Raw genomic sequence first — 27882 nt, 5'->3', positions numbered from 1 at the left:
CATTCAGGGGGCAGCTAGGTGGCACAGTGGATAGAGCACCAGCCCTGAATTCAGGAGGACCCAAGTTCAAATCTGGTCTCAAACACTTAACACTTCCTAGCAGTGTGACCCTGGGCAAGTCACTTACCTTCAGCCTCAGGGGGAAAAAAATTACTCATTCAATAGTCACTTTAGTGACTATTACTAGACCTACGCTGGGAGATAAAAATCTTAGCTACATCATGTTCCTTGACCTATAGAGTTTAATATAATGTAGAGATAAGAGACAAATACAGTGAACTAAAATATAAAATATTATATAATTGTTATATAATTTATATCTTATGAACATAGTATATAAATTTACATAATACAAATAATATATACAATGCAACTTATATAATAGAATTATATTACAGAGTTGCAGATTAAATTACTCTAATGTGTGAAGCTATGTAGCACTAGACAAAACTTTAACCTCTCTCAGTCCTTTAGTTTTCTCATTTAAAAAAACTTTTTAAAATAATATTTTATCTTTTCTCCAGTTGCATGTCAAGAAAATTTTTGGCATTAATTTAATAAGATTTTTGAGTTCCAAATTTTTCCCTCCCTCCTTCCCCAAGTGAGATGAGGAAGTCCTCTCAGGATGTTTATGCTGGGGAAGTATCTCATTCCAAAGGGCCCAAAATGTCTTGTAAATCAAATTGGTTTTGACAGCTATAGTACATTCTTACCATGAAACCATATTTCCTGTAGCCAAAAACTAAAAAGTTGTTGAAATCTCCAGACTAGAAGGGAAGAGGGAGTCTTCACCTCACCATCTGGTAAGACATATAATAAAAAATATTGTTTTGTTTCCTTTTGTGCCTGGGAAGATTTCTGTGAGCAGATTATACTTTCTGAGCTCCAGCAGATATGTTAAAAGGAAGAAAAGAGGGGGGAGTTTGTGGTTAGGGTCTATATAATTTGCTTTGTGGAACACACATATGTACTTCTCTGTTAACACCAACTTTGGTGATTGGAATGTGTTCTTTCTTGAGAAAGCTAATAAACTTTCCTTTTTATTACACTTATCCTGAGGTTCTGAAATTATTGATAAGGGTCTGCATTCTACACATCTCGGGGCTTGTCTGGGATTGAATTCCTTTCTATAGGAATCCCCTGGCCCAAACTCAAAAGCAGCTACCATGCCAGAACTTCTGGTGGCTTGCACATTTGGCTCTGAATTTGGGACTCTCCCTTGAAAGAGAGAAAAACCTGAGAAGAAGAATCCTTAGGGTAATAAAATGAAACCCCCGCTTCTCACTCTCTCCGCCTCTCTCTCTCTCTCTCTCTCTCTCTCTCTCTCTCTCTCTCTCTCTCTCTCTCTCTCTCTCTCTCTCTCTCTCTCTCTCTGTCTCTGTCTGTGTGTATGTGTGTGTGTGTGACTTTATAAAAATGGTAATGAGAAAACCATCATAAGCTGCTCTATGCAAAACAAAAGTAATAGCAGTCAAGTAAATTTGTGCCTATAAACCCAGGTCAGTGAGATCTGGGTGACCAGGGCTGTCTAAGCTTACGTGATTTGAGTTTGTAGAGGCATCCTACAAGCTAGCCTAAGCATCTAGACTTTGTAAGGCAATCCAAAATTTTCAGATTTTTTCAGGGATTTTCTCAAAGAGTTCTTATGACAGAAACTGCATTATTTGGGTTTATCAAACACTTGATTACTATAGTTATTGACTATTGGGTCTTGTGAACCTAACTTAGTCCACTGATCCACTACTTTATTTCTTAGCAAGTGCCAAATGTTTTTGATGATTGCTGCTTTATATTTTTTTAGATCTAGTTCAGTTAGACTACTTTCATTTGCATTTTTTCCATTAATTTCTTTTAAATTCAGAAAAGGAATTAAAACAAGCTATTAATCAACTCCCGAAGAAAAAACCCCAGGACCAAATGGATTTACATGTGAATTCTACCAAACATTTAAAGAACAATTAACTCCACTATATAAACTATTTGAAAAAATAGGGAATGAAGGACTCCTACCAAATTCCTTTTATGACACAGACATGGTACTGAGACCTAAACCAGGTAGGTTGAAAACAGAGAAAGAAAATTATTGACCAATCTTCCTAATGAATATTGATGCTAAAATCTTAAATAAGATATTAGCAAAAAGCTTACAGAAAATCATCCCCAGGATAATACAACATGACCAAATAGAATTTATACCAGGAATGCAGGGCTGGTTCAATATTAGGAAAACTGTTAGTATAATTGACCATATCAATAGCCAAATTAACAAAAACCATATGATCATCTCAATAAATACAGAAAAAGCATTTGATAAAATCCAACATTCATTCCTATTAAAAACAGTTGAGAGCATATGAATAAATAGACTTTTACTTAAAATCATCAGTAAGCATCATATGTAATGGGGATAAACTGGAACAATTCCAAATAAGATCAGGAGTGAAACAAGGTTGCCCACTATCACCATTATTATTCAATATTGTATTAGAAATGCTAGCTTTGGCAATAAGAGTTGAGAAAGAGATTAAAGGAATTAGAGTAGGTAATGAGGAAACCAAATTATCACTTTTTGCTGATGATATAATGGTATACTTAGAGAACCCCAGAGATTCTACTAAAAAGCTATTAGAAATAATCCACACCTTTAGCACATAAGTCATCAGCATTTTTATATATCATTAACAAATCCAACAGTTAGAGTTACAAAGAGAAATTCCATTTAAAGTAACTACCGATAGTATAAAATATTTAGGAATCTATCTGCCAAGGGAAAATCAGGAACTATATGAGCAAAACTACAAAACATTTTTCATACAAATAAAGTCAGATCTAACCAATTGGAAAAAAATATTAAATGCTCTTGGATAGGGTGAACAAATATAATAAAGATGACAATACTATCTATACTAATCTATTTATTTAGCACTATACCAATCAGACTTCCAAAAAACTATTTTAATGACCTAGAAAAAATAACAACAAAGTTCATATGGAAAAACAAATGGTCAAGAATTTCAAGGGAACTAATGGAAAAAAAATCAAATGAAGGTGGCCTAGCTTGTACCAGATCTAAAATTATAATATAAAGCAACAGTTACCAAAACCATTTGATATTGGCTAAGAAATAGACTAGTTGATCAGTGGAATAGGTTAGGATCAAAGGACAAAATAGTCAATAACTTTAATAATGTAGTGTTTGACAAACCCAAAGACCCCAGCTTTTGGGATAAGAACTCACTGTTTGATAAAAACTGCTGGGAAAATTGGAAATTAATATGGCAGAAACTAGGCTTTGACCCACACTTAACAACATAACCAAGATAAGGTCAAAATGGGTTCGTGACCTAGGCATAAAGAATGAGTTTATAAATAAATTAGAAGAACATAGTATAGTTTACCTCTCAGACCTGTGGAAGAGGAAGGAATTTATGACCAAAGAAGAATTAGAGATCATTATTGATCACAAAATAGAAAATTTTGATTATATCAAATTGAAAAGTTTTTGTACAAAAAAAGTAATGCAGACAAGATTAGAAGGGAAACAATAAACTGGGAAAATATTTTTACAGTCAAAGTTCTGATAAAGGCCTCATTTCCAAAATATATAGAGAATTGACTCTAATTTATAAGAAATCAAGCCACTCTTGATTTGATTGATAAATGATCAAAGCATATGACTAGACAATTCTCAGACAAAGAAATTGAAACTATTTCTAGACATATGAGAAGATGCTCCAAGTCATTATTAATCAGAAAAATGCAAATTAAGACAACTCTGAGATATCACTACACAGCTCTCAGATTGGCTAGAATGAGAGGGAAAGATAATGCAGAATGTTGGAGGAAAAACTGGAATACTGATACATTGTTGGTGGAGTTGTGAATGGATCCAGCCATTCTGGAGAGTGATTTGGAACTATGCTAAAAAAGTTATCAGATTGTGCATATCCTTTGATGTTACTATTGGGCTTATATCCCAAAGAGATCTTAAAGAAGGGAAAGGGACCTGTGTGTGCAACAATGTTTGTGGCAGCCCTCTTTGTAGTGGTCAGAAACTAGAAACTGAGTGGATGCCTATCAATTGGAGAATGGTGAAGAAATTGTGATATATAAATATTATGAAGTATTATTGTTCTGTAAGAAATGACCAGCAGGATAATTTCAGAAAGGCCTGGAGAGACTTACATGAACTGATGCTGAGTGAAATGAGCAGGACCAGGAAATCATTATATACTTTAAAACAGTACTATGTGATGATCAATTCTGATGGACGTGGCCCTCTTTAACAATGAGATGAACCAAATCAGTTCCAATAGAGAAGTAATTAATTGAACCAGCTATACCCAGCGAAAGAACTCTGGGAAATGAGTATGAACCACTTCATAGAATTCCCAGTCCCTCTAATTTTGTCCACCTGCATTTTTTTTTTCCTTCATAGGTTAATTGTATACAATTTCAAAGTCCAATTCTTTTTGTATAGCAAAATAACTGTATGGACATGTATACATATATTGTATTTAACTTATACTTTAACATATTTAACATGTATTGGTCAACTTTCCATCTGGGGGAGGTGGGGGGGGGGAAGAGGGGGAAAATTGGAACAAAAGGTTTTGCAATTGTTAGTGCTGAAAAATTGCCCATGCATGCATCTTGTAAATAAAAAGCTATAATAAAAAATAAAATGGAATTATTTAAGTAATTTATTTCCTTTTTTGTTAATCTAAACAATCTATATTCTTGTAAGAATCCTAACAGTAAGTTATTTATCCATTTCACTTAGATTATCAGATTTATTGCCATACATTTGAGCAAAATAGCTCCTAATTATTGTTTTAATTTCCTCTTCATTGTAAATTTATCCTTTTCATTTTTGATACTGGAAATTTGATTTTTTTCTTTACTTTTTCTAATCAACTTAACTAAGGGCTTTTCTGTTTTACTGATTTTTTTCATAAAATCAATTGTTAATTTTGTTTGTGAGTTCAATAGTATTGTTATTATTAATTTTGTTAATTTCCTCTTATTTTCAGAATTTCAAATTTAATATTTAATTGGCTTTTAAATTTTGTTCTTTTTCAAGCTTTTTTGATCTTTTTCTTTATTTTATAAATGTAATTATCTAGAGATATAAAATTTTGTTATATTTTCTCATTTTTATCATTCTCTTGGATTATTGATTGTGTCTGATTGTTGTTTCACCCACTCATTCTTTAGGATTAGATTGTGTAATTTCCAATTAATTTTTTTATCTATTTTCCCCAGTTTTTTATTACATGTGATTTTGATTGGATAATGATCTGAAAAAGATGCATTTACTCTTTTTGCATTTGATTTTGAGGTTTTATGTTCTAATGTATGGTTAATTTTTGTATAGGTTCCACATATTGCCCATAAAAAATATATTCCTTTCTGTCCCCATTCAATTTTCTCCAAATATCTATAACACCTAACTTTTCTAAAATTCTCAACTCCTTTGTTGTTTATTTTGTGGTTTAATTTACCTAATTCTTATAGAACAAGTTTGAGATCCCTCACTAATATATTTTTGCTATCTATTTCTTCTTGATAGTCTCTTAAATTCTCCTCTAGAAACCTGGATGCTGTACTACTTGGTGTATAGGTGTTTAGTATTGCTATTGCTTCCTTAACTATGGTACTCTTTAGCAAGATGTAGTTTTCTTCCTTATCTCTTCTAATTAGATTTATTTTTTCTTTTGCTTGATCTGAGATCAAGATAACTACCCCTGTTTTTTTTTTGTTTGTTTTTTTTTTTACTTCAGCAGAAGCATAAGAGATTCTGCTCCAGCCATTTGCCTTTACTCTGTATGTATCTCTTTGCTAGTGTTTTTTGTAAACAACATATTATAAGATTCAGATTTTTACTCCAGTCTACTATCTGCTTCCATTTTATGCAAGAATTTGTCCCATTCACATGCAAAAATAAAATTACTAAATTTCCCACCATCCTGTTTTCCCCAAATTATACTTGTCTCTCTCTTTTCCCCTTTCCCCTCCTCACCAGTGTTTTACTTCTGACCACCACCTCCCTCAATCTACCCTCTATCTTTTTAACCCTTGTCTCATTTCTTATCCCTTTCCCCTTCTACTTCTGTTCTCCCTTCTATTAACCTCCCCCTCTCCTTTCCTCTCCTACTTCATGATGGGATGAGACAAGTTCCTATATCAAATTAAATATGTATCATATTCCCTCTTTGAGCAAAATCTGATGAGATGAAGGTTCAAATAATGTTCTTTCCCTTCCTTTTTTCATTCAACTCTAATAGGTTTTTTCTCCTCTTCATGTGAATCTCCCCTTTTTTATTAAACCTCCCTTTTCCTCTTCTTCCAATACAATCCCTTTTCCACCCCTAGTTTTTATCTATATCATTATAATAAAGTCAAATTATACCTACATCCTCTTAGAATCCCCTTAACAAAATTGAGATTCTTAAAATACTGGTGTGACCAATACTTAATCCTGCTTGATAAGCTCCAGTGAAACTGGTTCTCCTAAAGATCAAATACAAACTCTCCTGTTTTGCTACTTGAAACTCTTCCCTTCCTAGCTGCAACTTACCTTTCTGGTTTATTATGCATTACTCTCTTTCATGCATTCTTCTACCAAGTCAAACTGCTCTCTTTGCTATTTCTCATTCATGATAGTCTATCTCCTGTCTTTGTACTGTTGCTCAAGCTGTCCCACAAACCTGAAATGGTCTCTTCCTCTTTCATTTTAGAATTCTCTTAGTATCTTTACTTTCTGCCAAAGCCCAACCCAAACACCATCTCCTACAAGAGATTTTCCTCATCCAACCCTCAAATGAAATTACTTTGTATTTTCTTTGTGTAGAGCACCACTTCTCAGGAGGAACTAAAGATATGCATCACACACAGAGAGCAATGGAAAGGTGCCTGATGGGTATAAGCAGTTCTGCAAAGAACTCTGAAGAATAACAGGGGGTAAAGAATGTTATCACAAAGTATATATCAGACAGAGAAGATGTATTGGCCATTGTGATCAGGGCTAGGAGTAAGAGATGGAATAGTCTCCACCATTTTTCTCTCCACAGAGAAGATTCTGATTATTAGATTATCTGATCCCTTGAAGACAAGGAAGAAGAGAATAAGGCACACTTAAAGAATGGTGATGCCAAAGGGAAAGTGCTCTATGAGATGACTTGTTCACATCTTCTCATTTCTGTCATACTCCCAGCAGTTATGCCTGCTCACAAGCAGAGGATAATTCACACAAATATTGAGTAGGAAGACTTTAAATCACATTGTATTATTCCCAAGGGAAGGCACAAAACAAGACATTTTGTCAAAAATAGGAAAACTGGATTCATAATGTCCAGCCACACCCAAATCTTGGTTTCTGTACTTATGATGACGATAAATAATAATAATGATAATAATAATATATTGTATGACATAATAATTCCACAAACATTCTCCACTCCATGATATGTATAGAGTAGATTAATCAATAGTGTACCAGCTCCTTGCCTTCTCTTTTATACTTATAATTACCCAGACAAATGGGGATACAGGGTAGAAGTGCTAATGCAATCAGTCCATACCATGAATCTGATTATTTTTCTTTCATTACTTCCCTTCTTCCTCCATCTCTGATAGGACAAAATTATTTCCAGTACATATTTTCTGAAAATTTGGCTATACTTCTTTCTGTAAGCTTTGTTCACATGCCAGCACTCATTCTAGCCTCCAATACGAGAGTTCATTGCACCCACTCTGCTTGCTTATTTCAAATACAGTCAGGCTACTGTTCTCACAAATGTTTTCCATTATCCAAGATCTCTCCTCCATCTCCTGCTTCCCTCTAGAAGAAAATGGTATATTCAGAATTGTTTCCTTTCATTTATCACTCCATATATTTTCAGTGCTATTGTTTTTCTTCTGAAATGACCTCCCATTTTTCCTGTCTATACTTTGCAAATACATAGTTATAGGAAAGTTCATCCCATTGACATTCATAGTTATTATGACTGTGTATTGCCATTGTATTGTTCTTTTTTTTTTATTTCATCTCTTTCCTTTCATCTTTCCCATTTTCACCAGTGTTCTGCTTCTGTCTACTACCTCCCCTGATCTGCCTCTCTTCCATCAGTCACATTCACTCCTCACTTTCCTAAATGTCTTCCCCTTCTATTTCTCTGGAAGATAAGACAGGATTTTAAAATTCAATTGATTGTGTATATTATTTCCTTTTTGAGCCAAAACTGATGAAAATAAGATTCAAATGATGCTCATTACACATTCTCTCATCTATCCCTCCCACTGCAATATTTTTTCATATTTCTTCATGCGAATTAATATAAAGCATTCTACTTTCCCTTCCTTCTGTATTCAGTATACAACTCGTTCTCATTCCTTAACTCTTTTATGTCATTCCTTTGAATTCACTTTAAACTCATATTCTCTATGTACTTTTTCTTCTAGCTGTACTGTGTTCCAATTTTTAATAATTTAAATACATTTAATAATTACAAGTACCATCTTCTCATGTAGTGATATAAACAGTCTAGCTCTATTGAGCCCTTATGTTTTCTTTTCCCTTTTTACCTGTTTATGCTTCTTTTGGATCTTGATATTGGAGGTCAAAATTTTGTTTTCTTTCTTGTCTTCTCCTTATAAAAACTTGAAATCCTCCCATTTCATTGAATGGCCATTTTCTCTCTTGATGTTTTAAACTTAATTTTGTCGGGTCAGTGATTTTTGGTTGCAGTCTTAGCTCCTTTGCCTCCCAGAACATACATGACTGCTGATCCTTTAATGTTACAGCTGACCAGTCCTGTGTAACCTTGATTGTGACTCCTCATAGTTACATTGTTCTTTCTGGTCACCTGTAGTTCTTTTTTTTTTTGGTATAATAGTTCTGAAATTTGTCTTTAATGTTCCTTGGAGTTTTTTTTTTTTTTTTTTTTTTTTGAGATCTGTTTCCTAAAGTGATTGGTGGATTCTCCTCAATGCTTATTTTGCCCTCTGACCCTAGTATGCAGTTTTCCTTGACAATTTCTTAAAAGATTCTATCCTGATTTGCCTTTTTATTGTGACTTTCAGGTAACCCAATTATTCTGTTATTGTCTCTCTTGGGTCTATTTCTAGGTCAATTGTTTTTCCCATGAGATATTTTATATTCCTCCCCCTCCCCATTTTTTCCTTCTTTTGAATTTGTTTGATTCTTGATGTCTCATGGAGTCATTAACTCCCATTTATCCAATTAACTTTTAAGGAGCTATTTTTCTGTTTTTGTATCTTCTTTTTCATTTGATCAATTCTACTTTTTTTTTTAATTATAGCTTTTTATTTACAAGCTATATGCATGGGTAATTTTTCAGCATTGACAATTGCAAAACCTATTGTTCCAGTTTTTCCCCTCCTTCCCCCCACTCCCTCCCCAAGATGGCAGGTTGACCAATACATGTTAAATATGTTAAAGTATATGTTAAATACAATATATAAACATACATTTTTAAAAGATATTTGTCAAACACTGTCTACAATATGCAAGGCATAATTCAGTTATGATCCATAGGTTTTGTTCTATTGACTTATATTTTTTAAATCTTATTTAAGGTGGTGAATTTTTAATATTTAAGACACTTGTAAAAGCATTTTGTTTTTCATAAATTTGAAAAATTCATACATTTCGATGTAACAATAACTTCCCACTGATCTTGAATAATATGAGAAGCATCTCATGATAAAGTAGAGGAGAAGAAAAATTTGCCATAGGAAGAGAGCAAATGAACTGATTTTCAAAATTTTTATAAAAAATCAAAATTTGAAATCATATCATTTAAAACATAGCCTGTGAGCTTTTAGAAAGGAAATCAGTAACCAAGAATAACTAACAAAGTTCCATCAAGATTGCAATATGCAAAACCGATCTTGTCCTCATCCCAGCCCACTCTGCCACTTTTTTTCTCTGATTTTTGTTTTTATTAAATTTTTAAAATAATATTATCCCTTGTATTCATTTTTCCAAATTATCCCCTCCCTCCCTCCACTCCCTCCCCCCGATGACAGGTAATCCCATACATTTTACATGTGTTACAATATAACCTAGATACAATATATGTGTGTAAATCCCATTTTCTTGTTGCACGTTAAGTATTGGATTCCGAAGGTGTAAGTAACCTAGGTAGATAGACAGTAGTGCTAACAATTTACATTCACTTCCCAGTGTTCCTTCTCTGGGTGTAGTTATTTCTGTCCATCATTGATCAACTGGAAGTGAGTTGGATGTTCTTTATGTTGAAGATGATCAATTCTACTTTTTAAGTAGTTTTTTATTTTTCCAAGTCATTGAGTCTTTTTTCATTATTCTTTTGCATCACTAGCTATCTTTTCATATTTTTTCTTTTTACTTCATGATTTTAAGCTCCTTTTAAAACTCTTCTCTGATTTATTTCTGGGTTTAAGAGCACTGTTTTACTTTGGGTTTTTAACATTGTTGTCCTCTTCTGAATTTGTGTCTTGGTTTTCCCTGTCACCACAATAACTTTTTATGGTCAGGTTTTGTGTGTGTGTGTGTGTGTGTGTGTGTGTGTGTGTGTGTGTGTGTGTGTGTTTACTCATTTTGAAGACCTTTTATCATTTCTTTAAATATATATGAGCAGACTTGAAAGTCAGTCTAGAGCCAGATTACAACTGGGCTTTCATCCACTCTTTTTTCCCTGAAATGCAAAGTTCCTAAAAGATTGGTGAGGAGCACATGCATAAGAGAGGTGTGATTTATGGAATACTGAAGGAGAATAGACAAAGATTTGTCTCAGTCTCTGTCTATCTCTCTTTTGCTGAGGAAATTGAGGTTAAGTGACTTGCCCAGGATCATACAGCTAGGAATTGTTAAGTGTCTGTGGCAAGATTTGAATTCAGGTCCTTCTGACTTCAGGGCTGGTGCTCTATCCACTGCACCACCTAGCTGCCCTGCTCTTGCTGTCTTAAACAGCAAGATAGTGAAGTGAATAAAGCATTGGGTCTGGATTCAGCCTTAGACTGTTGCTAGATATGTGACTTTTGGCAAGTAATTTAACCCCTGAATGTCTCAGTTTTTTCAAAAAACAAAAAAACCCAAGAATCATAACAGCATCTATATTGCAGAGGGTTGTGAATATCAAATGGTCTAATTTCTGTAAAGAGCTTGGCACATAGTAAGTGTTGTGTAAAAGCTTGTTCCTTCTTATGTTCAGTGATATTCATTTTCTTATATGTGTTATTGAAGAAACAATTGAAGTGGAATATCACAGCTTGTTTAAAATTTAAATAGCATTTTCCTATTGCTGAGGTGACTGTGATTCTCTCATACTTGGCAGGATTGAGAAAAAAAAAAAGATCTATACGGATACACTAAATTTCTTGGCTTGAGATGGGGAAAAAAAAACCTTAAAATTTTGTTTTTTCTGTTGTTTAATTTCCCCCCTGAAGGTTTGGAACTAGGAGTGAAAGAATTATTGTTTGATTGCTTTGTAATAAATGTCATTTTCAATTAATTTTAATATGCTTAAATTAAATTAAATTAAATTGTTGGTTAACAATGACCTTGCATGAGAGTAATTAACTTAAATAATTTTGAACTGAAAAAAAGCACATAGACAGTAGATGAGGAGGGAGGCATCCTCACCAGTCAATTATCTGGCAATGACAGGCCCTCTTATGGGTCAATTAGATGCAGTAATGTGCAGAGAGTACTGGGCTAGAGTCAGGAAGATTCATTTACTAGCTATGTCACTTTACTCTGTTTGCCTCAATTTCCTCATCTGTAAAATGAATTGGAGAAGAAAAGGGGTAAACCATTCCAGTATTTTTGCCAAAACAAAACAAATGTATTCATGAAGAGTTGGACAAGATTGAAATAACTGAACAAGTTATGAATCAAGTATAAAGAATGATTAAAGAATATGCTATCTAGAGAGGGAAAATAAAGCAAGAGGATCAAATGGCAGTACTTTTGAAGTGAAACAGGTCAGAAAGACAAAAATGGCCATTGACATAGTATCAGCTGATTTTCCTGCCTTTCCTGAATCCTTGTTTCTATTTTGTTCTGGTCACAGCAGTCATTTCTTGCTGCCACATACATTCAATACTTGTACTGGGGTCTATTTGTGTCCAAAGGGAGTGAGTTTTCTCTTAAGACTTATCATGGAAAAAACCTGCTGAGGGAAAAGCAGGCTGTCTCTATATCAAGGACACTTTTCTCTCTTACTCTTTTGTATCTGAAAAACCTTTGTTCACCTCTTCCTTCAGATAAATTCCTCCAAAGTTGATCTCTATTCTGCCCATCTTTCCACTTCTACTTTTTCTATCATTTCCACAGCTCCAAAAATTAATGGGTAGTGCTAATGGGATGGGCTTGTCAGTTGTAAAGGTGGGTAGAAGCATCATCTTAACTAGCACGGTCTGTCCTTGTTTCTTCAAATCTCACTTTCACCATTTCTTACAAAATCATAGTATTCCAAGACTTTCACAAGTTATAGTTTATTCAATCTCCCTCATCAGTGGACTTCTCTACTTTGTTCCCCTTTCTCTGTGTGAAGACCGAGTTAGCATCCTGGGTACCTTAGAATCAGCTGGAGTCAGGATAAGCAAAAGTCCTTGGTCTTTATTCTTGATCTTTAGGGGTAGAAGTGAAGGGAATGGACACAGGATCTCTGTGACCTTCCTTTTCCTCCTCTACTGCCCAAGTGACTCTGGCTTGTCTTACTCCACCCCCTAATCCTTCCCACAATTCTCTGTATACACCAAAATATTGAACCAGCACAGAATAGTGGGAAGGGCCATTTTCCAAGCATATATTAATAGAGTATTATCCAATCCATGTTAATCCACATCTGGAGAAGGGGATCAAGCCCCAGGGAAGGAGGGAACTATATGGTCTCCAGACATGGCAAAAACAGAGATAATGGTAAAGTGACCTGAATTGCAAAAACACTCCTAGAGAGAACTGAGAATATGAAATGACCTTGCTAGAAAAAGGATAATAACAAAGAGCAGCCATGATATGGACTAGCAATATAGACACTTTGCTATAAAAATACTACATATTAGTTGGTTTATGCTTCTTCAATGGAAAGAGGATTGACATTAGAAGGAGCTATCTATTATTTCCCATCAGATAAAGTCTCAATCACAGTATGGGACTATAAATATGGTACACTACATTTATCTTCACTGGAGAGTTGAGGCGCAAAGAAGAAAAAAAAAAAAGAGAGTTAGCTTGAATGGTAATGAATTTCTGTGAATCTTTCATATGTTTTATATTCACTATGGGGCAAAATAAAGTTTTGTATCTTCTGCACTATATTTATTGTTAACTTGAGAGTTGCATTGTATGTCTTTTTGAAAGGGAACTGAAGATATATGTATCTGCAGAAATTCAGATATGTTACATTCTGAAGTTGCTGGGGAAGACCCTGACGGATAGTGAGAAGATCAAATAAACCAATATTCTGAGGTTCCAATGTATGCTCTGGGTAATGTCATGAAACAAAGAATATTTTTTTAAAATGCCTCTAAGACTAAATCTTATAATGGCAAATGTTGGAAGGGATGTGAGAAAACTGGGACACTAATACATTGTTGGTGAAACTATGAATAGATCCAACCATTCTGGAGAGCATTTGGAACTATGCCCAAAGAGTTTTCAAACTGTGCATATCATTTGACCCAGCAGTATTTCTACTGGGTTTATATGCCTAAGAGATCTTAAAGGAGAGAAAGGGACCCATGTGTGCAAAATTTTTTTGTGGCAGCCCTTTTTATAGTGGCAAGAAACTGGAAACTTAATGGATGCCCATCAATTGCAGAATGGGTGAATAATTTATGGTATATTAATGTTATGGAATATTATTGTTCTATAAGAAACAATGAACAGGATGATTTCAGAGAAGCCTGGAGAGACTTACATGAACTGATGCTGAGTAAAATGAGCAGAAGAAGAAGATGGCAAAAATACATGGCAAAAATATTATAGGAGGATCAATTCTGAGATGTGGCTTTCTTCAACAGTGAGATGATTCAAACCAGTTCCAATTGTTTAGTGATGAAGAGAATCATCTACACCCAGAGAGAGGACTATGGGAACTGAGTATACTTCACAACATAACATTTTTATTCTTTTTATTTTTGTTTGCTTGAATTTTATTTTGCTTCTCATCTTTTTTTTTTCTGGTTTGATTTGATTTTTCTTGAGCAGCAAGATAATTGTATAAACATGTCTACATATATTAGATTTAACATATATTTCTACCATGTTTAACATATATTGGACTACTTCCTATTTAGGGGAAGGAGTAGAAAAGGGGGGATTTGGAACACACGGTTTTGCAAGGGCTAATGTTAAAGAACTGTCCATGCATATATTTTGAAAAATAAAAAGCTTTAATGAAAAAAAAAAAACACTGAATCCTGTCTATGTAAAACCAGAGAGAAGAAAACTGGAATATTGATTATATGTGCTTTCACTCAGATCTTTCAAAAAAATTAAATAGGACCAAGGACAGAGACCCAATATACCGCATTAAAGATGTTCTCCCAACTTGATCTTTATCTAGTTCTAAAACATCCATCATGTAGCCAAACTCTCTAGTCTGTCCATTTACATTTTATTTACATTTTATTCATCTAATCCATGTTGTAAGTCCATGGTAAGTGATTGAAAGACATTGCCAAATATTGTTTTTAAATCCAGGCATTCCCTTGAAATTTCTTCATAATTATTCAAGTAACTGTCAACCTCCCCAAACAACTACAACAACAGCAACAGCAACACCAACAAAAATAACCAAATTATATTAGTATAGTACATATTTTGAAAGAAAATTATGCTGACTGATTGTGATTACCATTGTTTAAATAATTGTTTTAACAATGTCTTCTAGAACTTTTTTAGAAATTGAATTACTCATTGGCCTATAGTTTGATCAATCTACCTTCTTCCCCTTTTTGGGAAAAAAAAAAAAAACTTTTGCCTCTTTCCGATGTTCTTTCATTTGCTATAATTTCCCAAATATTGCTGAGAGTAATTTAGCAACCATACTCACATGTTCTTTCAATATCAATGTAGGTAATTTATGTAGTTCTAGTGACCTCAATTCAGTGATGGCAGTTAAGCATTTGTGATAAAATTCAATTTCTTGAAAAGCATTTCTCCTGCCTTTCCCAAACTGAATTACTATTATGAAAATATGATGAAGCTTATTCAATTTGCTATTATGTCACCTACCCCCAGACACACAAAGCTTGAAGCCTCAAGTAAAGATTTGTAAGCAAGCTCAGTAAGTAAGTACTCCATTCAATTTTGGTTATTTCCTTAAGATTTGGCATTTGTCTGAGGAGAATAACCTTTTATGTTTAGGAGTCCAAATAAGAATAAAGAGATTTAAAGCGCTTCCAGGAGCCCTGAGTAAAGAAATCTATTACTACGTCAAACTCCCACTTTCTTCTTGGTTTGTTCATATATGGTCAGATGATATGTCCCCAAACCAATTTAATATTAAGATATTAGGCTTGTATAGTAAAGAGACTCAAAGCATTGCTTTACTTCCTTCCTTCTCTTCTTTCTCTTTCTCCTTTCTTCAAATATTCCTACCACCAAAAATGTGTCCTGCAAGAGTATAGACCATTGTATAAATCTTCAGTTCCTTTTGTATACAAATTCTCATTCTTTCCATTTCAGTAAATTCTCACAGGGATCAATTATTTAGAATGCCCGTGGAAATTTCTTTATCATTTAAAAATTATTTGTCTATGAAAAGGCTAAAAATAAGAGAACTGATAGAAGATGGTAAGAAAGGGAAATGTGGCAGGTGTGTGTGTAGGTTGGATATGAGGTGACCTTCTGATTTACAAATACGTTCTACTCCTAGAATATAAAAAGCTGAAGGCCTCCATAGAAAAAATCAACCAAATCCTTCCAACATGAACCCTCTGTTGATCCTGGCTTTTGTTGGAGCAGCTGGTGAGCCCCCCTATTCATTTTATGTCATTCCTTGCTGCTGCTTCTAGCCTGTAGAACATTGTGGCTGTTCTCTCAATTCATCCTTTTGTCTTCAGTTACCTATTGATCTAGTTTGTCTTCAGTTACATATCTATCTAGTTTCTCTCTTCACCTGCTAACCTCTTCTAGATCCCCTTTCCAATCCCTCTTCACTTCATCTACCTCTCTGTCCCCAATATGCACAAGTATAGTATCTTTTTGTAACCAAATTTCTGCATGCAGTGGTAGACTTGGAAATGTGTGGAAATGAAATTTCTAGGGGAACAAACTTGGAAGGAAAAAAACAAGAACTAGTAGAAAAATATCTTTGATTAAAAAACTAATAGGGTCAAAAATAAGAGAAAATCAGTGAATGAGGAAGCTAGTCTGGAGAGGAAGGGACATGAGAAGGGAAGGGATAGAATCACATTCATAGTAATCAAATGTGAGCTTCTTAAGGGAAGAAAATATTTCATTTTTATGTTTGTTTCCTCCATATCTAACAAGAGTATATGCTTAATTAATGACTCTTGATTGATTTTACCAAGAGAATATTCTTCTCTGTTTTTAACCTAAGGACATAGAATGCAAGAGAGCCCAGGTATGAGAAAGTACAGCCGAATTCAGGATGCAGCTTGGGGAGAATTTCCAAGACAGAAAGATGGAGACAGAGGAAGAAATAGAGAATCAGAAATAGAGAAAGATGGAGACAAATGAAGAGAAAGAAGCTGAGAGAGAAAGAGAGAAATAGAAACACAGAAATGTAGACAAGGAAACAGCTATTGATCATGTTAACCTTGGTCATAATAGCAATGATCTCCACGCTTGGGAGGGATTTTGTAGAAGACAAATTCTAGAAAGCATTCCTAGGGCTTAGGCTTCACATATTGCTAAATTCCCTTCTCCAAATTTCTCCCCCCACCAAGTTGCTTTCTCCACTGATGATGATGACAAGATCGTCGGGGGCTACACCTGTGAGAGCAGCCTTCCCTACCAGGTGTCCCTGAATTCTGGCTACCATTTCTGTGGTGGCTCCCTCATCAATGAACAGTGGGTGGTGTCAGCTGCTCATTGCTACAAATCGTAAGTGACAGAACTGGTGCTGGCCCCAGGGTGGGTTCTACAGCCAGCTAGCTATGGTAGCTTTTGGAGGCTTTATGGAGGAACATATATGCAATTTGAGGTAAAGGCAGAAATTCCAAGAAGTTAGACTCATGATCCAAACTTCAGACTGAGATAAAAAGGAATGGATATAAGAAGAGAATGGGAAGAGAATGATTCATAAATTAAATATGGTGATACATGACTGAAAATGAATGATACAGAGTAACCAAAAACCCAGAGTTAGGAAGAAAGCACAGCTTTCAAATGCCTAGGAATAATGCTTTGTTCCTCTACGCCACCCTATCATGAAGGCAAAAAGCCAGCAGGTTTTTGCGATATACACATCCTGCATTTCTACTTAGAGCAGGATTGCAGTCAGTGCTGAACACACACACACACACACACACACACACACACACACACACACACACATAATTCCACATCACTGAATGTGTGCTGACAGTCAAGCTAAGACATGTTAAAAACATTAGCTTAAAAAGACATAGGTCTCCCATTTCACACAAGGCCATCTCCAGTCATCTTGATCTATATCTTGCCATTGGACCCAGATGGCTCTGGAGGGAAAAATGAGGCAAGTAACCTTGGAAGGCTCTACCTCACTTAAATCCAATTCATTTCCGTGTCATGGCATCACCTCCCTGATGTCATAGTCCTTTTTGAGAATGAAAAATAAATAAGAACTTCTACATTTCAATGTTCTAAGATGTACAAAATTCTAGGTACAAGATCTACTCAGTTTTAATTTTATTTTTTTATTAATTTTATAATTATAATTTATTTGACAGTACATATGCATGTGTAATTTTTTTACAACATTATCCCTTGTATTCATTTTTCCAAATTTTCCCCTCCTTCCCTCTGCTCCCTCCCCTAGATGACAGGCAATCCCATCCATATTAAATGTGTTACAGTCTACTCAGTTTTAAAAGAGAGTATCTTTTATGTTCACATTCAACATTGAAAATAATTGTCCTCATCAGACGAATGCAGGTGAGACTGGGAGAGCATAACATCGAGGTCCTTGAGGGAAATGAACAGTTCATCGATGCACAAAAGATCATCCGCCATCCAAACTACAACAGCCGCAACCTGAATAATGACATCATGCTGATCAAGCTGAAAACCCCAGCTGTCCTCAACTCTCGTGTGTCTACCATTTCTCTGCCCAAAACCTGTGCACCTGCAGGCACTGAGTGTCTCATCTCTGGCTGGGGCAACATGGCAAGCTTTGGTGGTGAGTAGCTTTGTACAACACATTCCACTAACTTTGTCTTCTTCCTTCTTGCTTTTCTTTATACTATTCCTGTAACTTTCCTCTCCCTTCCTGATCTCAGGGATCCAAGGGGAAAAATACTTCTTGGTTGCTGACAACAAGCAGCATAGAAATATTCCAAAGCCACTGCCCCAAAATTTTAATTTCTTTTGATATCCCACTAATACTAGCCTACCTCCTGAATATATCACCCATCACTTTGCCCTTACCATTAAATGTCAAATTGTTGGAAAGAAGAAACTTTACTAAGGAATTTAGGGAAAAAGCAAAATTAGTCAACATGATATCCAGAAATATTTAATAATTACATTGATACATTGATAGATACAGTGACATTCTCTATTTCTTTTATTTTAGCATTCTAGTTTCACCTGATTCACCTCCCTTCTCTGTGTTTGGATTTATACCCTAAAAGTTCAGACAAAGCTAGTTTTCTCTTTTGGTGGCAACTAGGTGGAACAGTGGCTAGAGCACTAGGCTCGAAATCAGAAAAACTCATCTTTCTGAGTTTAAATTTGGCCTCAGACACTTGCTAGCTGTGTGATCCTGAGCAAGTTATTTAACCCCATTTGCCTCAGTTTCCTTTTCTGCAAAATGAGTTGGACATGGAAATAGCAAACCACTCTAAAATCTTTGCCAAGAAAACCCCAAGTGTGATCACAAAGACTCAAAGATAACTGAAATGCCAAACTTTAGACATGATTCAACTGTTTCAAACCTAAACTCTAGTCTGAAATTAGGCTTGAAACATTTATACCATTTTGAAGAGTAAAAGATAAGCTGGATGATGGGGTGGAAAGCATATAGAAGAAAATCTGGATTTGAGGCTCAACTCTTAATTTTATTAGCTTTGCAATCTTGTACAAAGCCCTGACTCTCTCGACTGTTTGGTCCTTCTGCATAAAGGAAATACAGAACTTAGGGCCAAAAGACAATGGTTCAGATATTCCATCTGTGACTTTAAACATATTGTCTTATTTTTCTGAGGCTCAGTTTACTTATCTGTGAAGTAATTGGACTACACAATCCCAAGTAGCCTTTCTAGATTTAAATGATTAAAGATTATATGAGCTGCTGGCTTTTTTTTTTTTTTTCTGTCTCAAAGCATTTCCTTTCCTAACTTTGAAATCGAGGGGTCCTGATTCATATATCCCAAATTGATGTAGTCCTTTGTTTATGCTAGACTCTGAATAACAGACATATGCTAAATATACTAAGTTTTCATACTTTTTCTACCAACTCCCCACAATTCTCCATACTCCCTGGTATCTGCTACCCCAGGCTCCCAAAAATAGTGCAAATAATACCCAGGATGTTATTGTTGTTCAATTGTTTCAATCATGACTAACTCTTCCTGATTCCATTTAGGGTTTTCTTAACAAAGATACTGAATTGGTTTGTCATTTTTTTCCCCAAATCATTTTGCAGGTGAGGAAATTGAGGCAAACAGGATTAAGTGACTTTCCCAGAGCCATGTAGCTATAATCAGGGTCTGAGGCTAGATTTAAACTAAGGAAGTTCTGACTCCAGGACTGACACTCTATCCACTGTATCACTTAGCTGCCCTATCTAGTATAAAGTGTACTGTCTTAGAAATCCATTTTATAATTTTCCAAAAGTCCATTTTCTATTCCTCGAGGCATGTGTTTAATTTTTCAGTTGCAAATATTTCAAATACATAATAATAGTAACATACTTTTTCCTGTGAATGTTAAAGATATTAACCATCTTATCACAGCTTATAAATGAACTATATACTTATCAAACATTTTTGTGTTTATTATGTAGAAGGTACTATGTGCTTTGGAAAACACATGGCCCATAAATAAACTAGTTTCTTCTCTGAAGGAGGTTATATCTGAACAAGGATAAAAAGAGAGCCTAGATCAGTGATTTCATTGCAATAGGGAACTCCCCAGGAAAATGACTCCTCTACCACTGCAGAATAGTTCCTTCTTTGCAACTTCATAGTGTTAGAGAGTACAAAGTTACAAAATTAACTTATCTGTCCCATGTCATATAGTTTGTATGTGTCAAAAACAGGGTTGAAATATCATAATATCAAGGCTAGTTCTCTATGCATTATGCATCATACCTTTTTTGTAGTATAGTAGAAGGTTTGAAATAATTATACAAATTATCTTCATACAGAGAAATATGAAATGTGTCATTATAAATAACTGGAAATTATGAGAGTTCAGATGAAGAAGAGACACAAACTATTTTCTCTTTTCCATACTGAAGTTCCCCAAGTCCCTTTCTACCAACTCAGTTCTTAAAACTAAATACTCTGTTAGGTAGATTGTGCTTCCTTTTCTAATCTGATAATGACTCTTACTCTCCTTCCAATCCCATTTTCTTCACAGCTGACTACCCAGATGTTCTGCAGTGTTTGAATGCACCCCTTCTGTCTGATGCTCAATGCACATCCTCCTATCCTGGTCAGATCACAGAAAACATGGTCTGTGCTGGCTTCCTAGAGGGTGGCAAGGATTCCTGCCAGGTAGGATTTTAACATTCTGTAAGGAGAAGGAAACAGTAATTTCATTAAGCCCAATAATGATGAGGATTTGGAGAAATATCAAGGTCTCTGAAAAAAGGAAGAAATATGTCCTTACAAGTACCTTCTAGAGCACCCCAAGATGAGTCGAGCATAGGCTAAATGGGAATGGTCATGAAGATCTGAGAGGACAGGAATGGTCAATGGAAGGCAATGTTCTTGAAAGACTAAAGTACCATAGAGGTTGGGATTGGGCTGGGTGACCTCTGGGACCCCCAAGCTTCAAACTATGGTATGAGCAGCAATATCTTCCTTTTCCTCTCCTCACTCATCCATGTTCTCCATCCCTAGGGTGACTCAGGTGGACCCGTGGTGTGTAATGGAGAACTCCAGGGTATTGTCTCCTGGGGCTATGGCTGTGCTCAGAAGAACAAGCCTGGTGTCTACACCAGAGTCTGCAACTATGTGGATTGGATTGAAGCAACTATTGCTCAGAACAGCTAAAGATCCCTGACCCCTGTTTCTGTCTTTTCCTTTGGACTATTGTTTTGGGACATGATGCCAACAAAATGATCCTGCCAATAAAATGATGCTCTATTAATTGCTCTTGCCTATTCTTGAGTTTCTATTCATTAGTCATCTAAAAATGGGAATGCTTTTGAACTTATGTATACCAGTGCAGCATACTCCTTCCCTCCAGAAGTCAATTCAGGTAACTGCTTATATTAAGCCAAGACAGTGGCTCTCTCTTGAACAAGAATATTTCCCATGATTAAAAACAAAAAAAAAAATCGCATACAAAATATACCCATTTTTTTCCTCTGCCAGTTGTTCAGGAAGTTATTTAACATTAATCCTTCTTTATCCTCAGCTTCTGAGGCATTAGTGTTATTAGAACCCTTTCAGGTATAGGCTAACTGGAATTCATCCCTAAAAAGTATGTGGAGGTAAGGCTGTGGAAGAACTAGTTACCTCTACAGTTTCTTCGTGAAACTTTTTCCCATAGTGTTTTCCTTGAGACTCTCTTCTTCTTTCTTTATGTCATCTTTCTTTTCAATCATCTACCAGTTTACTTATTTAATAATCACTTTAGTGGCTATAACTAAACTCTAGGCTGGGAGATAAAAATTTTAACTACAATGTGGTCCTTGATCTATAGATAATAGTATAGTATGGACATAAAAGACAAATGCAGTCAACAAAAATATAAAATACATACTAGTTATAAATGATTTATAATACTATGAATATAGTATAAAACATATACTACAAATAATATATATGATACAATTTGTAAGTTATATAAATATTTTGTAAATACACTAAAGAGTTTCAGAATAAATTACTCTAATTTCTGAAGCTGGGTGGCATTGCACAAGATATTGACCTCTCTTAGTCTTTTACTTTTCTCATTAAATTGTTTTTAAATAGTATTTTATTTTTCCTAGTTGAATGTCAAAAAAAATTTTGGTATCCTTTTTAATAAGATTTTTGAGTTCCAAAATTTTCATCTCCCTCCTTCCCTGTAACCCCTCTCCTCTTCTGAAAATAGTAGACAGTTTGACATAGTTTACAGATATACTACAATGTAAAACATGTTTCCATATTTATTGCAGTTGTAAAAGAGGAACTAGATCAAATGGGGGGGAAACATGAGAAACAATAAAGTAAGTGAAAAAATATGCTTCAAGTCCATTAATTCTTTATCTGGAATAACATTTTCTTTCATGAGTTCTTTATACTTGTCTTAGATCATGTGTTGTTGAGAAGGACTGTGTCTTTCATAGTTGATTATCACATACTGTTGGTGATACTATGTACAATGTTTTCCTGGTTCTGCTCAATTTACTTTATATCAGTTAGCAAAGTCAAGTTTAATTTTTTTGAAATCTGTCTATTCACTATTTCTTATTGCATAATAGTATTCCATCATATTCATATGCCACAGATTTTTCATTCCCCAATCGGATAAGCATTCCCTCAATTTCCAGTATTTTGCCACCACAAAAAGGGCTCTACCCATACTTTCACATGTAGGTCCCTTTCCCATTTTATGATCTCTTTGGTATATAAATTAGCAGTGATATTGCTGAATCAAAGGCTTTGTACAGTTTGTTTGGCCGTTGGGTATAGTTTCAAATTGCTCTCTAGAGCAGTTGGATCAGTTCACAACTATACCAATAGTGCATTAGTGTTCCAATTTTTCCACATCCTTTCCAAAATTTATTATTTTTCTTTTCTGTAATATTAGTGAATCTGAAAAGTGTGAGGTGGTATCTCAGCCTTGTCACCTCAATCCACCATAAGCAAATTAGAAGAGCAAAGAAAATCTACTTGTCAGATCTATAGGTTGGTGAAGGATTTATGACCAAAAAAGAGATAGAGAGCATTATGAAATACTAAATAGAAAATTTATATTATGTTAAGTTAAAAAGCTATGGTAAAAATAAAACCAATGCAACCAATATTAGAAACAAAATCAAAACATTGGATACACTCTTTATAGCAAGTATCTCTGATAAAGTTCTTGTTTCTCAAATATACATGGAACAGAGTCAAATTTATAAGAATAGAAGCCATTTTCCAATTGATAAATGGTCTAAGGATATCAATAGACAGTTTCCAAATAAAGAAATCTACAGGCATAGGAAGAAGTACTCTAAATAACTTTTGATTAGAACCATGCAAATCAAAACAAGTCTAAGATACCTCGCACCTTTCAGATTTGTAAGAGGTTTTGGTTTTGTCTTTTGCCTGCCCCCACTATACAGGGGTTCATCATCTACTTATAGTTTGCTGAGTTGGGGCTTGCTTTTTGTTTTCTGGGAAACTTTTTCTCTTGGGCTGTGCTCTCCTTTTTCCTGAGTGAGATGGAGTCCTCCAAATTTCTTGGGGTAAAAGATTGTTTGATCCCATCTGTTTGCTGGTTCTGCCATTTCAAGATTTGTTTGGGGAACCGTGGCAAATATGGGACAGTAACACCTAAATCACAAGGTTTTTGGAAAGGCAATGTGCAAAGTGTTTTTATAAACTTTAAGCACGACATAAATTTTACATATTATTATATTGCTATTACTAGGGAGGTGATATTTAACCTAAGCTCTAAAGAGTAGAGAGAATTCAAGAGGGAAAAGAGAGGGAAAGAACAGTTGTTTTAGAAATCTTGCAGTCTCTCCTCCCCCTCTTTAGCTGTGGTGACTCCCAGGCTATGGGACTCCAAAAGGACAATTCCTATCTGTGAGAATAGGAATAGTAGCTGGGATATTTTTTAGTCAGGGGGTGATGAGTTGGTAGAGTCAGAGTCTTGGAGTCCTAGGGAAAGAGGTTCCTTCTAGAAAGGCAATATAGCAAAAGAGGACTTCAAAGATCCCAACTTTTGGGATAAGAATTCATTATTTGACAAAAACTGCTGGGAAAAGTGGAAATTAGCATGGCAGGAACTAGGCATGGACCCACATTTAACACCACATACTAAGATAAGATCAAAATGGGTCCATGATTTAGACATAAAGAATGAGATCATAAATAAATTAGAGGAACATAGGATAGTGTACCTCTCAGACTTGTGGAGGAGGAAGGAATTTGTGACCAAAGGAGAACTAGAGATCATTACTGATCACAAAATAGAAAATTTTGATTACATAAATTAAAAAGCTTTTATACAAACAAAACTAATGCAAACACGATTAGAAGGGAAGTAACTGTTAGGATTACTAAGTGAGAACTGAGGTTGTCTGGACAGTGACAAGGTGAGAATTCAGGTTTTCTGGACAATTACAAGGTGAGAACTCAGGTTGACTTGATAGAGGGGGCAAGCTCATTGGCTGGGGTGGTTCTTCCCAGAAGCCCTTGCATTATCCCACGCCCATTCTCTGGGAGAATAAAAGAGAGGACTCTCAGAGAAAGAAGAAGACTCTCTGCATTACATCAGGCCTGACGGGGCTCTCTGCAGGAAGGGAAGTCACTTCTAAGGACAAGAGTTAACAGCAACTGCCTGGAGACAACGGTTCACTACAGGAAGAAGAATCTGTCTTAAAGATTTGAGTAGACAAAGCAGATCTCTTCCCAGAGAGCGATCCAGCAGCTTCTAGAGACGACAGCTCGCTACATTTGGCGTCCACACGTGGGGCAAGGACTTTTGCTTATCCTGACAAGAGGAGCTAGATCAGACCTTCGCAATTTGGCACCCGAACAGGGACAGACACAGTCCTGATTCCAGTAGAAAAGCCTCCCATCCAGATCTCAGTCTCTCTGACCCAGAACCGTGAGTAACGAGGAAACTTTGTTAAAGATTAAGTGAGTGTGCTAATAGATAAATAAGGAACTTAACTTGTTAAGGGCTAAACCAGGAATCTCTTATAGCTGAAATGGGGCAGATGTTAGCTATATTCAATCCCTGGACCTCAGCCGACTCAACCCCAGCCCCAGAAGCAACCTCAGCTCCATTCAGGAGTGGTACTATAGAGAGTATAATCAACATAATTGAGGAGCAGAGTTTACTTGTAACCTGGGTACAGATTGCTAAACTCTTGGCTGCATTAAGACGCACATCCCCTTGGTTCTTAGAGGAAGAAAAGATAGATGTAGATAAATGGAAGCTAGTGGGATATGAAATGAAAGAATTTCAAGCAAAAAATGGGCCTCGTTCAATTTCTGCAGAAGTATTTTATATCTACAACATAGTTCAATTAGCCTTAAACTATCAAGCAAGTTGTAGGAGAAGGAAAAGTTCTAAAAATGAACAGAGGAGGAAGTGTGAGGAAAAAAGGAAAGATCAAGATCTTTCCCTAGAGCAAGAGGATTTAAATGAGGAATTATGGTATGATTCTCTTGAAGAAGCTTCAACCCTGCCTAGAGAACAGATTATTGACAGGCCCACATCAACCCCACCTTCAGAGATGGAGGAAGAAAGAGGGGAAGAGGCAGAAACACAAACAGAATTGCCTGTGAAGAAGCCTAAGCCCATGACAAGATTAGAAAAGGCATTGGTTAAAGCTAAGAGAGAAGGACAGGATATAAGTGATTTTATACATGCATATCCTGTGATTGAAAATACTGACTCTGTAGGTAAAAAAAGGAGAAGATATGCACCTTTAGATTTGAATACAATTAAGGATTTGAAAAAAGGTTGTACCCTTTATGGGGCTACATCAGCTTATGTCAAAATGTTACTAGATGGTTTGTCTTATGAAGTCCTAACCCCGAATGATTGGAAATCCATAGCAAGGACATGTCTGGAACCTGGAGAAAATTTATTATGGCTTGCGGAATTTCATGAATTATGTAAAATTCAAGTCAGATGCAATTTGGAAATAGGAGTTAACACACAATTCACTTTTGAGCACTTAGCTGGTGAAGGTCAGTATGGAGAGAATTCGGAACAGATTAATTATACCATGACAATATATGAGCAAATTGCTAAGGCTGCAATAAAAGCTTGGGGTGTCCTTCCTGGACAGAAAGATCGTGGAGAGGCTTTCACTAAAATACAGCAAGGTCCCAATGAACCTTTTGCAGATTTTGTGGGACGTTTGCAAACTGCTGTCAAAAGAACTATTGGAGAAAATTCAGCTACAGAAATAATGACCAGACATCTGGCTAAGGAAAATGCCAATGAGATTTGCAAAAGAATTATATGGGGATTAGACAAAGATGCTCCTTTAGAGGAGATCATAAGACGCTGTGCTACAGTGGGAACAAATGCTTTTTACACCGGGACAATGATGAATGTGGAAAGGCAGGGTCCCTCCTGGCAAGGGACTTCTAGAGAAACTCGGCGATGTTTTCAATGTGGAAAAATTGGGCATCTAAGAGCTCAGTGTAGGTATGGAGATACAGTGAGAAGACAGGGTGAAAGAAGACCTAAAACCCCATGTCCAAAATGCAACAGAGGACTCCATTGGGCATCAGAGTGTAAACTAATTCAGGGAAACGGGATGAGGGGCCCAGGTCCAGGGCCCCAGGCAAAAAAGACTTGGGGCATGATGGCAGCTGATATTACACCTAAAGAGCCTTTAGAAGGCCAGGACTCTGATTTAATCAATCAGCAGAGAAGCAATCACATGGCAGAAAGGGATTACCTGATAAGTCAGTCAAAAGGCAATCAGATTGCAAAAATGGATTACACTTGGGGAGAATACAGGCCTTTTAAACCAATACAGGCCCAGTGCGAACAACTCCAATGTAATTGTTAGATGATGAGAAGAGATTTAGAAAGTGGTAAATAGAAGGAAATTAGATAGGTTAACTGCCTGGGAGAGAGGGTTTGCTTGTATTTCTTCAGCAGGAGAAGGAATCAGATGGGTGCCAACGAGTCATATTCGCCTTATCCATCAGAGAGAGACAGAAAAAGAGAAAGACCTCAAAATAAAGGAGAAGATCTAAGAAACATCTGACACTGAAAGAGCATGGATAATAAGAAGACTGTTAAAGAACTTTAAAAACCAGCAGGAATCATTGGACTTCCTCACACAAGATGAGACTAATGGACAATGGACTTATGGACATTTATAAATTTTCAATTTATGATTATTTGATTATGATTATGTTATATACTTCTAGCATGTGTTATGTTACTATGTTACTATGTGCTTATGTAATTTATGTAATTATCTGTAATACTTCCCATATTGATGGATTTATGTTTCAAGGTCATTTATGTAATTATCTGTAATACTTCCCATATTGATGGATTTATGTTTCAAGGTCATGACTGTCCTATGTTCTAAATCAAAAGAAAGGGGGAGATGTTAGGATTACTAAGTGAGAACTGAGGTTGTCTGGACAGTGACAAGGTGAGAATTCAGGTTTTCTGGACAATTACAAGGTGAGAACTCAGGTTGACTTGATAGAGGGGGCAAGCTCATTGGCTGGGGTGGTTCTTCCCAGAAGCCCTTGCATTATCCCACGCCCATTCTCTGGGAGAATAAAAGAGAGGACTCTCAGAGAAAGAAGAAGACTCTCTGCATTACATCAGGCCTG

General features: G+C 35.7%; 1 protein-coding gene across 1 annotated transcript; it reads left to right on the top strand.

Moving 5' to 3' along the window:
• The first annotated feature begins 752 nt into the window (after positions 1-752).
• On the top strand, positions 753-21475 carry PRSS2 (serine protease 2). Its single transcript, XM_074267705.1, has 6 exons — positions 753-803; positions 15894-15985; positions 16930-17086; positions 18109-18362; positions 20768-20904; positions 21253-21475. Exons 2-6 carry the CDS (start codon positions 15946-15948, stop codon positions 21403-21405), a joined length of 741 nt encoding a protein of 246 aa, XP_074123806.1. The 5' UTR covers positions 753-803; positions 15894-15945; the 3' UTR covers positions 21406-21475.
• Positions 21476-27882: the final 6407 nt, after the last annotated feature.

Source organism: Sminthopsis crassicaudata, chromosome 5, assembly GCF_048593235.1.
Source record: "Sminthopsis crassicaudata isolate SCR6 chromosome 5, ASM4859323v1, whole genome shotgun sequence".
NCBI classification, from domain to species: Eukaryota; Metazoa; Chordata; class Mammalia; order Dasyuromorphia; family Dasyuridae; genus Sminthopsis; species Sminthopsis crassicaudata.
The sequence above is the reverse complement of the archived record's forward strand: the minus strand, read 5'-3'. Positions and strand labels throughout refer to the sequence as shown.

What these genes read in the sequence shown, in the direction of transcription:
- PRSS2 (XM_074267705.1), top strand. Translation starts at nt 15,946, where the DNA reads ATGAACCCTCTGTTGATCCTGGCTTTTGTTGGAGCAGCTG. An exon ending in GGCTTTTGTTGGAGCAGCTG is followed by an intron (nt 15,986 to 16,929) that starts GTGAGCCCCCCT and finishes CCCCCCACCAAG; the next exon opens with TTGCTTTCTCCACTGATGAT. An exon ending in CAACATGGCAAGCTTTGGTG is followed by an intron (nt 18,363 to 20,767) that starts GTGAGTAGCTTT and finishes TTTTCTTCACAG; the next exon opens with CTGACTACCCAGATGTTCTG.